This window comes from Nyctereutes procyonoides, unplaced genomic scaffold, assembly GCF_905146905.1.
Source record: "Nyctereutes procyonoides isolate TBG_1078 unplaced genomic scaffold, NYPRO_anot_genome, whole genome shotgun sequence".
Taxonomy (NCBI): domain Eukaryota; kingdom Metazoa; phylum Chordata; class Mammalia; order Carnivora; family Canidae; genus Nyctereutes; species Nyctereutes procyonoides.
The window spans coordinates 20283114-20296421 of record NW_026575037.1 but is presented as its reverse complement, the minus strand read 5'-3'; the positions used below and the strand labels follow the sequence as shown (position 1 = coordinate 20296421).

The following is a 13308-nucleotide window of genomic DNA, read 5'->3' as shown; positions in this document are numbered from 1 at the left end:
CGCCCACCAGGGGGAAGAGAACGGCAGTCCAGTCCGCCGGGTCCCCACTCAGGGGAGGCGGGGACGTGAGGGGGGCACAGAGGACCGCTCCACCCCAAAGCAACAGCCATTCAGGAAGGAAAGAGAAACTGCATGGAGATGGGAAGCCTTTGGGATCCCCCCAGGGCTCCCGCGGCATGAAGTCAATCCTGCCTGGCTGGTGGCAACGGCTCCTCTTAGGCCCAGCTCTCTGGAACATTTCAGTGTCTCCCCTGTGGCTGAGAGGGAGCCGTGTTCCAGTGACTTCTAAAGGGCATGAGGGAGGCCGGCGTGTTTCCAATTAGCCTTCTGGCCTCCACACCCCAGCAGAGTTTATTTGTCTTGCTCTGTGCGCCGCTGCTCCTGCCCTCACCCCAGCTGCAGGCCGCGTTCAGGCTTGGCTTTGGGTTTCTCTCTGCCCGAGGGGGAGCCCCGGGACGAAAATGAAGCAGCTGCTCTTTCTCGTCTAGGTCTGCACGTCTCTCTCTCTGCGTTTTGTGGTCTGCCCTGCTTTATTTTATTACGCAACTAAGAAGTTGAGAAGTGGCCCATGTGAAGGTCAGTTTCCGAGACCCTTCACCTCGGTCTTCTCACTGCCAGGCCTCGCCTCTGAGCAGCCTCGCCTGCGGCGTCTGCTGTTCCGGGTCGGCCTCTCCTCCCTTCGCCATTCTTCCGTCGACTCCCTGGCTGCGTTAACCATCCTCCACTCCATACCCATAGCCTTTGGGCCCTTTCCTCTGAGTAAGAAGATTTGCCTGAGAGCAGTTCCATCTCCTTGCAGAATCTCAGGGCTGGGATTAATTTCCAGTGTCCACTAAGACCAGGGTGGTACTTTCAGGTCAGCTGCCTCAAAGCACACCAACTGGCTGGAGGGAAATCTTCTTCTGAAAGGTTTTCAGGGCACTAGATAACTGGTTCCATCACGCTGGGGCACCTGCAGATGGCCTGTCTTAAATACCACCTGTAGGCACCATCTATGTATCTCTCTTTCAAGACAGGCAAATTCCATTTATTTTTCTGGCTGAATATGAAACATTATTTGAGAAACTAAGAATTCAAGGCCATGGGGGGGTGTGTCTGAGGAATGGTTCAAGGCCTACTATTTTCTTATTTATTTATGTATTTATTTTTAGCTTTTTGAGGTATAATTGACAAATACAATTATAAGATATTTAAAGTATGCATCATGACGATTTGAAATATGTAGATCGAGGTCTACTTTCTTAGGTTTATTCATGGGAACAACGGGCACCTCTATCGAGATTAGGAGACACATAAGACTCTATTTTTTTTTTTTCCATAAGACTCTATTTCCTGAAATCCTGGACAAGTATATCCAAGGAACCCTCCCTATCAATGGCATTTGGGTAAAGCGGCCATTCCTTCATCCGGTCTTTCAAGCATGTATTCGGCAAACATTCACTGAAGACCACACTGAGGATTTTAAGATAAAATATAGCCCTTGCCCTCATGAAGCTTCTAGCCTAGGAGCCCCTGGGTGGTTCAGTTGGTTAATTGGTTGCCTGCGGCTCAGGTCATGATCCTTCTAGAGCCAGTGGGGAGTCTTCTTCTCTCTCTCTCTCTCTCCCTCTGCCCCTCCCACTGCTCATGCTCTCTCTCTCAAATAAATAGAAATAAAATCTTAAAAAAAAGAAGCTTCTAGAAAGAGTACAGTGGAATATGCAAATGCTACACTGTCATTTATTTTTGCAGATTTTCTAAAAGGTGGAAGAAGAGGGGAGCATGTGTATACGCGCATGTGCAACTTGGATGAATACACAGGTCTCTACAGTTGTTCAAACCCAACCACTGGCCATGGTAGGGTGCGAGGAACGTGAAGCACAAGAAAGGGAAAATGACCAAGCAGGCTTCATTTTCCTAAAGCATGCCATGAGTGTGTAAGAAAGTCAACATCCACGAATAATCACTGGATGCGATATTCACTGGAGAGACAAGCAGTTCGGTATTTTGCTGTGTTGATAACAAAGGTGGGTCAGGCCTTAGGGATGGAACACTGACTGTATATTCAAACTGGCAGGGCCAGGTTCTTTAGCAGGGCCCGGTTCTTTTCATCAGCTGTATTTCCTTCTCTTTCTCTAAGGCCACCCACCCAGTCATACATCAGAGTCAAAGAATCATTGAAACTTAGAGTTGGAAGAGAGGTTGGCATGAAAGAATGGTTGAGAGTGAATGTTCTATTGAATTGGACTATGTCTGCAGCCAAGCACAGGGCTTAGACTCAAAGGATAAATGTCGTCCACTGCCTTCTTCTAGACAATGGAGTCTGGTTGGTGGGATATGTCCTCTCGGCTTTCAGTGTCAACCCTTAGTTCCTCCCGAGCCTTTGAATGTAGAGAGTCTTAAGCATCTAGAAGATACAGCACATTTCTCTGCCTCTGGAGTATTTTCTGCCACTTTTTTTTTTTTTTTTTTTTTTTTTTTTTTTAGTTTTATAGTAATGGGGCTTTCTAACACACAGAGTCTCCGGGAAGAAGACCAAGACGGGTCAGGGCAAAGAGATGGCCAAGCCGCTGGACTTGGACTGCCCATCTGAAAAGGGAGGGCCACTCAGATTCACCGGGAACATCGTCATGCCAAGGTGAGCCTGGCTTACCTCTGAAATATTGATCCGGCCCTCCTGGAAGGAGCAGGTGGTGGGGTCATGCGTGCAGAGGTTCCGGTACTTGCACCAATGGCAGCGGAAGGCGCTGTTGACACAAGACAGGCACCTGCAAAGATGAAGATAGTAAGAGGCAAAGAGACGGGAACGGATGGGGAAGGTAAGGGTGCCAGGTAGCCCGTGTGTCATGGTGGCAGTCTGTTATCCTAGTCCCTCCCTCAGGAGGGTTCATTCGTGGGGCATCCCCCAGCATTGAGAACTCTGGGTTCCTCTTTGAAGATGTTCATAGGACCAGAAAACTCCAAACAAACAAACAAAAAGTCCGAAGTGGAAATAATATAACTTATAAAGCGGCGGTGAGCTAGAGCTGGCCTGCATCAGCTCATGGGCGCTGATCATTTACATTTTCAGGAATTTTGCAAGTGGTTGGCATCGCGTTCATAGCTTGAAATCAGCCACGGATAGAGTATTTACACCAAAGAAATCGGCAAATGCTACATACTGGGCTTTTATTTTTCTTTCTCGATCGCTGATGCTTAAACATTTACCAGCATCCCACCACTTACAAGAGAATAGCTCGTAAGGCACTTAGAAGACGGACAAGCACAGGGATAGAAATTGGGCAGACAAGCAGTCCCGTCTCGCCACTGCCACTGGGGTCACCTTGAGGAAGTCACTTCGCTTTCTGCATCCAAGTTCCTCATTCGGTCTGTAATAAAAACTTTCCCGTCTGCTCCACAGGGCTGTTTAGCATCAAACAAGATAATGTGTAGGAAATGGTTTTGAAAGGTACAACGTTAAATGTGAGTGTTATTTTCAAGTGCTTAAATTGCCCGTTATTTCAAGCTCTTAAGTCACATTTGAGTGTCAACGGCTGGTTCAATCACCTGCATCTCTGGGCTTTGGGGTTGTTCACAATATGGTAATTTTGTCTTCTCTCCAAGTAGCCAGGCATAGGTAGCCGTAGGTGTGTGGCTCCTGCATTTCTCACCAGGGTAACCGTAACCGCTTCACCTGGGGGCTGGGTGTGGCCAGACCATTAGGATGGAGTTGGGTTTTGTAGGTGGGGTTGGTCTTTCTGCTCCTTGCCAGCTCCACAAATCTAGGTTTTGACAACTAGACCAACCTGGAGGGGACGCCGCTGGGTCTGCAATCTGGCGCCATCTGGTGGTCACTCCCTTTACACTTGGGTGGATGGGTCCCCACCCAGGGGGTGACGGGCTAACGCGCTGCTGTGTTTTGGGTGCAGTAGCCCATCTACGCCTCCTCTTCCCCGTGCTGATCAGTTTTATCCCCTTCCAGATCTATCCAAAGTTGTTTTGTCTCTGAGCTTAGGCCACACTGACTGGCCCTCGCTAACATCTTAGGATTCAGCAAGTAAAACAATGAAAATGGACTAAGAATGATGAGGTGGGGTTCCAAGCCTGGCTCTTCCACCGGCTAATTTTGTGACCTTCACTGTAGCGCTTATTCCCTGTGGGCCTCAGTTTACCATACTAAAAGCAGGGGGATAGGACTTGATTCTGTGACTTTTTGGTGTGAATGCCAGGTGTAGAGAAGGGTAAGATAGTGTTTGGCAATAAAATGGAATCTTTGCTGTCAAAGAGACCCGCCTTTTTTTTTTTTTTGGCTAAAACTTGCTGCCTGTGACTGCATTTCTGTTGCTATAGCAATGCAAAGTGGTGACATCACACTGGACTGCCATGGAGATGAGGATGCTCTCACCAACAATGAATTCCATCACCACTGCGCTGGAGTTTGAGAAGGAGGTTGGGGGTTTCTTTCTCCAAGATGCTTGCATTGCCCCTAATTGGGTTGGCTGGGATTGGGACGCAGTGGTTAGTGGGCAATTTTGTTTACTTCTGCTCCTGCACTTACTGCCCTGTCCACGCCCCAGGCGATTTTTACCACTTGTCCCGTATTTCCCAGCTTATCTACTGACTTGTCGCAATGGGGTTCAGCTGTGTCTCCTTCCTTAGCTACTGTGGAGATCCTAGAATTCCAGCAGCTGATTCCTGTCATAAAAATCAAGATCAGAGAAGGGGAGACTTAGGAGGACTGGCTCATTTGTCTCTCATTTTAATAGCTAAAGATTCCTTTTGAGTATAGCTGCAAACAGTCCGTCTCCTCACATGGATTGCTGAGCCCATCTTGTCCACAGCCTGGACCCCACAGATGTGATGCCTTGGAGCTATCCAGACTTCAGATTACCCCTGTCCTGGGAAATGGGAATAATGGGAAACAGATCCATAGACTATTTCCAATTGTTGCTCCCTCTGGTGTGGAGTTGTCACTTGAGCTCTCTCCTGGTGCAATGTCCGTGGCCACTGGTCCAGTGGCCTTTATGTGGCCCTATTAAAGAGACTCGTTTCTCTCTTTCTCAACCAGGCAGTCCGTGAGTTCCCAGTTTGTATGGAAGGACTCTCAGTTTCTCCTCCAGAGAAGATAGTCAGAAGCTAAATCTGGTCTCTCCTCCTGCACAGCTGTAGAATCTCATAGCTGTGGGTACCACTGGTAAGTGCTCCACTGCTGGGGATGAAGGGTGCGGTCAGCTGGGCTCTACTCAAGCCCCTCTGGAGGCTGCTGCTTTGGTCTGGTTTCCCCCTCCTCTTTGCAAAGTCATAGGCTGCGTCTGGACCACAGTGGAGTTAAAGTCTCCTCTCGCCCTCCCAGCCTGGGGCCCTTATATCATGTCCCCTTCTGCGGGTAGCTGTGTGCAGAGCTGCCTCTTACCTCTGAGTCCTTCTCCACTTGGCTGTGGAGGATGTATCTAAACTCCTTTCACTGTCAACCTCTACATCCAAAGCCACCACTTCGTCTAAAATGGAGAAAACTTTTCTTATGGTCATGGGACCATGACCTTCGTCCTCACTTCATGCCTTTTTTTTACTGCCTTAGCCTGAGCATTGTGGGTAGGGTTGCTGGGGAGTCTGGATGGGATCAGAGGCTGTGGAGAGTGAATGCCATTCCCTTGAAAATACTGAATAAACTGAACAGAACTGAGAAGGAATATTTATGAAGAGACTGGGAGGTGAAACCAATACGGCTGGAGCTCAGAGAACCCCCACACCCACATCCAGCCCTGACGCGAGACTTGCGCCCGGTGAGTGCTTACAGTTGGTGGGCACTGCAGTTGTAGAACTTGAACTCGGTGCTGACAAATATCTTCCCTGTCTCCTTGGATCTCAGCTGCAGCTCCAGCCCAAACCAGTCTGGGGAGAAAAAAAGGAGAGGGTAACATCCTGGGGACTCAGTGGAACATCCATTAAGCCACTCCAGGGCTCTCTTGGGGCACAGATGGTAGATAAATGCTGCCTGGGTCATCTCTTCCCAAGAAGGTCCCTCTGGTCCTGTTGAGACTCCCGTCACTGAGACCCAGACGCCCTCAAGCCCCCTCTTAGGTGAAACAGAATGAATCACATCCCAAAGAAAACCTTGCTTTGGTCAGGCATCTTCAGTTACTGAAGGACTTTCAGAAATATTAGGCCGGAACCCCTCAAGCCCCCAGGTTCCATGGAGAGAAGCCCACTGAAAATCACTGGCTGGAGCCACTGCCATCCCTAGAAGGGAAGGGAAGTCTGGAGAAACTCTGCGCATTGTGCAGACTTAGCCCAAATGGGAGCAAGGGATTTCGTTCTTTCTGAATTTTGCTTTGGAGCGTGATAATTAGCCTTCAAACTCAAATAAGTTATATAAGCCCATGTTAGGGTCTGCGATATGAAGGCTTGGTCAGGCAACTTTTGTGCTAGTGCTCGCCACCCCTGTCCCTGTGATCCTCTACTCTTGACCGCTCTGGTAGGGCAGCCCCTGGCATGTGACCGTCATGGCACACACTTCTTACCTTGATCCAGAGGGATGACAGGGACATCCTTGGGCCCTGGTGAGATGCAGATGACCTGGCTCCCAGATACCTGTCCCTCCACCTCTGTCAGGTTCCCAAAGGCACAGGAGATGCCCACAGACAGGTCAGGAGCATCGCTCACAACCAGGCTGAGCTGTGGGTGGAGCAAAGAGATGAGGCCATAGGAAGAGTGCTAGGGGCTCAGGAGACCTGAGCTCCGGCCTGGCCCTGCTGTGGCCTGCTTGCTGACCAATCTCCCCTGACCTCATCTCTACAGAAGGACATGGGTAGTGCAGTCAATGGTCTTTATTAATATCACTGTTAATTTCTTTTTCAGTCTTGTCCAGCGTCAGAAAGGACTGGGTGAGGGGCACTAAAGGTACAGGTACCCAAATCCATCTCAGGCCCTCATCATTCTGACCTGAAAAACCATGACAATGGAAAGCATGTCATGAGCTGAGCCCTTTTGCAAACAAGCCTTAACACTGGTTTTCCAATCTGGAGGCTTACTAAGTTGGTGGAAGACAGCTAGCTCCTCCCTCTGGCTAGGATTCCAGGGCTGCTTATCAGGATGGTGAGTGTCCTAGAGGTTCTGCCTCTCTGTCCCCCCAACGCCCAGCAGGTGCTCTGCTGGCTGACAGCTCCCCTCCAGTAGGACAGTGGCTTCACAAGGAACTGTGGGGATCAGAGAAAGCAAGGAACGTGGACGCCAGCGGCTCGGATGATGTCTGCTGGTGCCAATGGGTTCCACTGATCTAGGCCAGCGCCTTCCAGCCTTTTCAGGTTTGCATACCCTCCTTTGAATGGTAAAAATACCACAGCCGCCCCGGAAATGAGTTTGTTCTCAATCACCACAATAGAACATCTAAGTGAAATCTGACACAATAGGCAAAAAATGCGACTGGCTTCCTGGAGCAACCGGGAGTGACCATAAGGGTTCATGGTGGTGACAATACCCTCCCTCCCCGTAACCCCCCCCCCCACCCCGGAGCCCAAGTGGGAACCGCACTGTAGGTAGGTCTCCCTTTGTCTTCCTACCAACACCTGGCTGTATTTATTTGCAGTGGCTTCTCACCCACAATGAGCGTCACCTCGCCTCTCCAAACATTTGTTTGCTGCTGAATCTCTGCCCCAGTTTCGTTTCCATGGGGCCAAGAGACTTAGGTACAAACTCCCCTGTTTGTTCCCTCAGCTCCATGGGAATCAGAGCCTCCTGGTGGGGATGAATGAACCAAAATCTTGGAAGGTTCATTAACTAATTAACATCCGTAAATGCTCATAAAACCTTCAGAATGAAATAATCACGCAGGGCCTAAGGACATGAAATATTTGAGGTTGTACCTCGACAGGTGGTTAAGGGCTATTTTGTTCTCTTTAATATTCTCTTTAAGTACACACTGACTGTGACTTATGTCTCAGTCTCTTGGTGTCTGTCTCTCCTCTGTCTATGTGTCTCTCTCTGTCTCTGTCTCTCTCTCTTACACACACACACACACACACACACACACAACACACACACAGGCAACTCTAGGTCTCTGCGAAAAACTGCATGGAGTGGAGGCATGTAAATACAGCACACAGCCGAGCATGTGTTATTTAGAGTCGGACTGCACTACGTTGTAGAGGTTTGTTACTAAATGCAGAATCTAGATTTACAAAACAGATCAATGGGTAATGAGTTTGCAAGGAGTGCGGAGAATGACTGTGCCCTTTACCATAGGAGCTACCGTAGGCTTTCATTGTCTACAAACACCGTTTCCTTGGAGCATTTCAAGTGTGAGCCAGCGACAGATACACGTGTTCAAGGAACGCGCGCTCCCAGCCCCAGCCCCAGCCCCAGCCCCCTGGAGGAGTTTCTTACCCGCCGGCTGTGCTCAGACACGGAGATGCTGCTGGGATGCACCTCGAGGCTCATGCACTGGCTGATGCTGGCGGCAAATCGATTAGGTTCCCAGGCCCGCTGGCATTTGTCCCTGCGGGAGCACCTGCCGTAGACACAGATTCACAAGGGGTCAGGCCTCTGAGACCCATCTTCACTGTCCCCTGGGGGGGTTTAAGACGGGTTTGCTGCTCTGAGGCTCGTGGCCTGTCTTCTCATGACACGTTTCACTTACCCCAGAGGGCTTGGGTGACTCCCAGACGGTCCTGATCACAGTTAGAGAGAGACTAAGAGGAGGTGGGATTAACCCTCAGTATGAGACATACGGTTTAGACCAAGAGAATAGCTCCTGATAGGCAGCATCTTTATAGGACATTCGTGGAGCAAGGGTGGGAAGTTTGGAGAATGTGAGGAGCAGCACATAAGACTTGAAGAATATGAGCCTTGGAGCCAGGGGGCCTGGGTACTCCCCACACCCCCGGCGATCGACTGCATACTGTGTCCCCCTGGGCAAGTGACTTAATCTGTCCATGCCTCAGTTTCCTCAAGCCTAAAATGGTGAAGATAGTGATAATACCCTACCTCCTAGGGCTGGTGTAAGGATTAAAATTAAGTACCTAAATGGCTTTTTAGGGGCTCCTGGGTGGCTCAGTCAGTTGAAGGTCCGACTCTTGATTTCGACTCAGGTCTTGATCTCAGGGTCATGGGATGGAGGCCTGGGTGGGGCTCCCCGCTGAGACTCCCCCTCCATCCCTCCCCGTTGCTTGCTTGCTCTCTCTTGCATGCTCTCTCTCTAACATAGATTTTTTTTAAAAAATAAAATGGCTTTTTAGCCCTTAGAATAAAAATATTAATGATGAAGACCATTCATGTTATTATTCTGCACCCCCAAAATGTGTGGGTCAGTGTGCATGCGATCTTGTGGCTGGACTAATGGCTCTCTGAAGGCAGGGACCATGTTTTATTCATTGAGATATCTACCTGTCACATGGTATATTTTAAATAAATATTTGCAGTGTGAAATAATGCCTGGAGACAGAGAGGCAGACCAGGAGTCGCAGCCGGGGCTGCCTGCGTCTGCAAGCTGTGTGGCCTCGTCTCCCGACAGCTTCATCTCAGCCCAGGGTGGCAGGTGGGCATGGTGTAGCGTCTGGTTGCCACCTACGTCACAGGGGAGCACACTCCAGGGCTGGGGCTTCTCCAGACCGAATAGCCCCCGACAAACCACAAGATGCCACAAGCAGGCAGTGATTCCCACCCCAACTCCCCCCACCCTCATGCCCCCCCCCACCCACCAGGGCCCTCCCCTCTTCCTTTCCAGGCACATAATGGATCTAAATATGAATGCTGTCAAAGAAAAGAATTATTGAGGTTTAAGTGAATCCTTAAGATAGCTCTAAAGTGAGCTCTTGACTGGAGCCTTTATCTCATTGACTCACTGAAATGGCTCTTTTTTATCATACTATTTATGGCAACAGCCCTAACAGAGATAAATAGCCTTGGAGACAATAACACACTTGCAAGAGCAAGGCATGCAGAAGAGACAGGAAGGTTTCAAATCCCCCCGGACCCAGAGCCTCTCCTACAATCTCCCTCAGCCTCTGGCTCCATTAGAGTCCAGGGAGCTGGAGGTGGGCCCCCCACTCCCTCCCGATCCTGAGGCAGGCCACTGGTGGCAGGTGGGAGGGCACCGTGGGACGGCTGGTGACCACGAGAAAGACCCAAGAGGAGAAAGCTCTGGGTAGAGACAGAAACCTACGCGTGTTCTTGGCAGACAGGCAGGGTGGCTGGAAGCAGAGGTGTACCCCGTAGGTGGGAGAGATTCTCTGCCACGGGGAAGGGGCTCCGAGGATGGAGGAGATCGGAGACTGTCCTGATGTGGCTCAGTCATTCTAGAAGCCACAGCCCACCCGGACAAGAGGATGACAGGGGTAGTGTGGGGCCACCCCTGAGACAGATGAGCAGGCTCAAGCAGGAGCTGGGGGACACAGTTGTCCTTGCTGTTGAATTAATGGCAATCCCCCATGTCGGAGTGGCATGTGCCACCTGCAGGAAGAGCCACTGGCACAGAAGCCGGGAGGGCAGGCTAGGGAGCAGGGAGTGGGCGGTGTGGCTGGCATGCCCACTGCACAATGAGAGGGCACGTAGCCTAGGACACTTTGCACAGAGCGGGGGCAGCTGTCAGCTTCCCTGGAGGAAGAAATCCCCTTGACGAGAGATTCAGCTGGCCCGCTGGTCGGTCGGCCGCACTGAGGGGAAACACAGCGTCAGCCACCTTTGCCGTTCCTGGGGCGCTGGCATCTGTACCACTTGCCTGACCTAAGTGGCGCCCCGTCGCCTGGGTTCTAGCAAAGAACATTTTTTGCCAAACTTCTTGAGGAGTCTCTTAACCTCCGAACCCAAGCAGGGAACCCAGGATTTCTTTGTGGGCTCAAATCCAGTCCGGATTTTGCATCTGTGAGGCGCTTGCTTCCCCCCCTCCCTCCATAGCCCTCGCAACACCTGCTGCAGAGGCTGGAAGCCAAGAGCTATTGTGCAGGACCCTGAACTCTGGCCCTCCGCCTCCGCCTCCACCCCAAACCCGGCACATTTCATGGAGATGCTTTGCTGGCTGGCAGGGAGCCACGGAGCTTCCAACTCCATTGGGGAACAGGACTCCCAGCCAGATCTTGCCTTTCGGGTTTTCACCCTCTTCTCTCCCTCTGGGGCCCTTCGAATTAGGAAGTTTAAGTGTGATTTTGCATTTCTATTGAGCTGGTATTCAACGGGCCAGGATGTATCTGAATAGGGGTGTGAGGCTAGTTAGAGGGAGATGCAGACTTCTTGAAATCATGAATTAATGAGGCCAGAAGGGTCCTCCCAAAGGTTCAGAGTTCATAATAATTATTTTGATTGGTACAGCTTATTCTGAGCTTCCTTATTTTGAAAACATTTATTATTTCATTTAATCCTCACGGTTTACCTGCCAGGTAGGCATCATCCCTATTCAGCGCTGGGGAAATGGAGGCCCAGAGTCCTCAGTGGACCAGCCGGGGTCACACAGCAGTTCACTGGAGTCCAGACCCCCCAGGCCCCGACCCCAGCACACTGCCATCTGCACACCGGCGGCAGGAGGCACTGAGGAGGTTCTGGGGAAACCCTAGAGCTTCTACAGCTTCCCCCATGAGTTCTTCTGGAACCGCTACCCTCCCCAGCGTCGACAAGGTGCAGGCTTCAGAGCAGCCCGGAGGGCAGAATTTGGAAGTGAGATGAGAGGCAAGGGCATTACTCTGGGAAAGAAGGACCCTCCAACCCGTGTGTCCTCTCTTCCTGTTCTCCAACCTGGATTAGAATTACTGGAAATTCCTCTCCCTGGAAACCACAGTCACATCCTCATCAACACTCCCAGGAAAGCACCTGGCCATCTGCATTCCGGGCCCTTTTCCCGAAGGATCCCCAACTTACATGTTGTGTAGGGCGCACCAGCCACAGTGAGGGTCCCCCGAGCTCAGACATTCCCCACAGGTCGTGTACTGTTCGCAGGATTCCACGGGGACCCTGGTGATCTAGCAGAAAGATGAAAGAGAGTGTGGTTAGATCAGGGAGTGACGACTAGGTGATGCGGGTTCAGACTCACCTACACCCACCCACACTTGCACTGTCCCCACCTCTAAAGAGGTGACACTGGGGGGGGGGCAGAGGGGATCAATGGCCTCCTTATGCTCTCATCTGTTTGCCTGGTGCAAGGAGGGTACAGCTAAGGGGAATGTGTTTCTGGGGGTGGCAGGCCCAAGGCTGCTTCTTGCCTTCACCAGGGGCAGAAACCAATCTTTCTCTCTCTCTTTTTTTTTTTTTTTAAGATTTTATTTATTCATTCATGAGAGACACACAGAGAGAGGCAGAGACACAGGCAGAGGGAGAAGCAGGCTCCCTGCGGGGAGCCCGATGCGGGACTCGATCCCAGGACCCTGAGATCACGCCCTGAGTCAAAGGCAGATGCTCAACGGCTGAGCCACCCAGGTGCCCCCTTCCTGTCTCTTTCTGCCCACCACGCCCTTGCAAGAGCTGGCCAGGCTCCTGCTAAGTGCTGAAAATGGTTAAAACTCTGTGGAAAGCCTATTGAGTGCCACCGACTTGTCTCTGAAGGGCTTTCAGCTGGGCTTGGGCTGAGACATCCTGCCCCCCACAGGCACAGAAAACATTTAAAAAGGGAGAGAAGGAGAAACTTTTCCTATCAAATAATATTCATCGTATGGCAGTCTCTTTACAGCCAACCAAACATACCACCTGGATCCAATTATCCCATTCTCTGATGTCTGTATTCAATTTTTCTAGTAAATCTCCCATCCTTTGAAAAGTCTGGCTAAATGGGAACATCCACAGAGATGAGCTGCTGGGGAAAGTGGGATTTTACAGATCGAGTCCCTGCCCCCTACCCCAAGCGTGCAGCCCCAGCAAGCTCCTGTCCATTCCCCGTGGGGTCCCGCAGGGCCCTGAGATGGGCCTGCCTGGACCTGACACCTCCACCTGCCCAGTGTGCGGCACTCAGGCCAGGTAAGAAGATCAGAAGATTGAAGTCTTCCATTTGCTATGTCAGGCACTGCCGCTGGTCGGGGCAGGAGGCTGCTGGGCTGCAAAACCATTTGCCGGGCTGGGGATGGGTTCTCCTTTGGCAGGGTATAGAGGTCCCCCACCCACTGGTTGTGTGAACTCAAGTGCAAACACCCCCCAGGGGCCAGCCACATGGTGTTCGGCCTCTGGCAGATGGACAAAGGATCTGCCGGAGACACTTTCACAGCATCCTCCTGAGAGGCTTGGGAGAAGTTTAACACGCTTCTCTAGCAAATGTTTATCAGATGTCACCATAAGGAGGCTCCGGTGCTATGTGACACAGAAATACCAGCCGTCAGGACACAGAGCCCTGCCCTGCAGAGCTCAGAGTCCAGGGGGAGTTGGTGATTGCAAAGCCAG

At 51.1% G+C, this 13308-nt stretch overlaps 1 protein-coding gene across 1 annotated transcript in view; it reads right to left on the bottom strand.

Annotated features, from left to right (window-relative positions):
- The window catches only part of PLXNA2 (plexin A2), a 207963-nt gene that overhangs the window by 61738 nt on the left and 132917 nt on the right, over positions 1-13308 (bottom strand). The window contains exons 5-9 of the mRNA XM_055319349.1: positions 11803-11903; positions 8341-8464; positions 6480-6633; positions 5754-5850; positions 2633-2747 (exon numbers count right to left, since the gene is read on the bottom strand). Of these exons, the coding sequence (XP_055175324.1) occupies positions 2633-2747; positions 5754-5850; positions 6480-6633; positions 8341-8464; positions 11803-11903 (591 nt within the window). The remainder of the gene's footprint in view (positions 1-2632; positions 2748-5753; positions 5851-6479; positions 6634-8340; positions 8465-11802; positions 11904-13308) is intronic.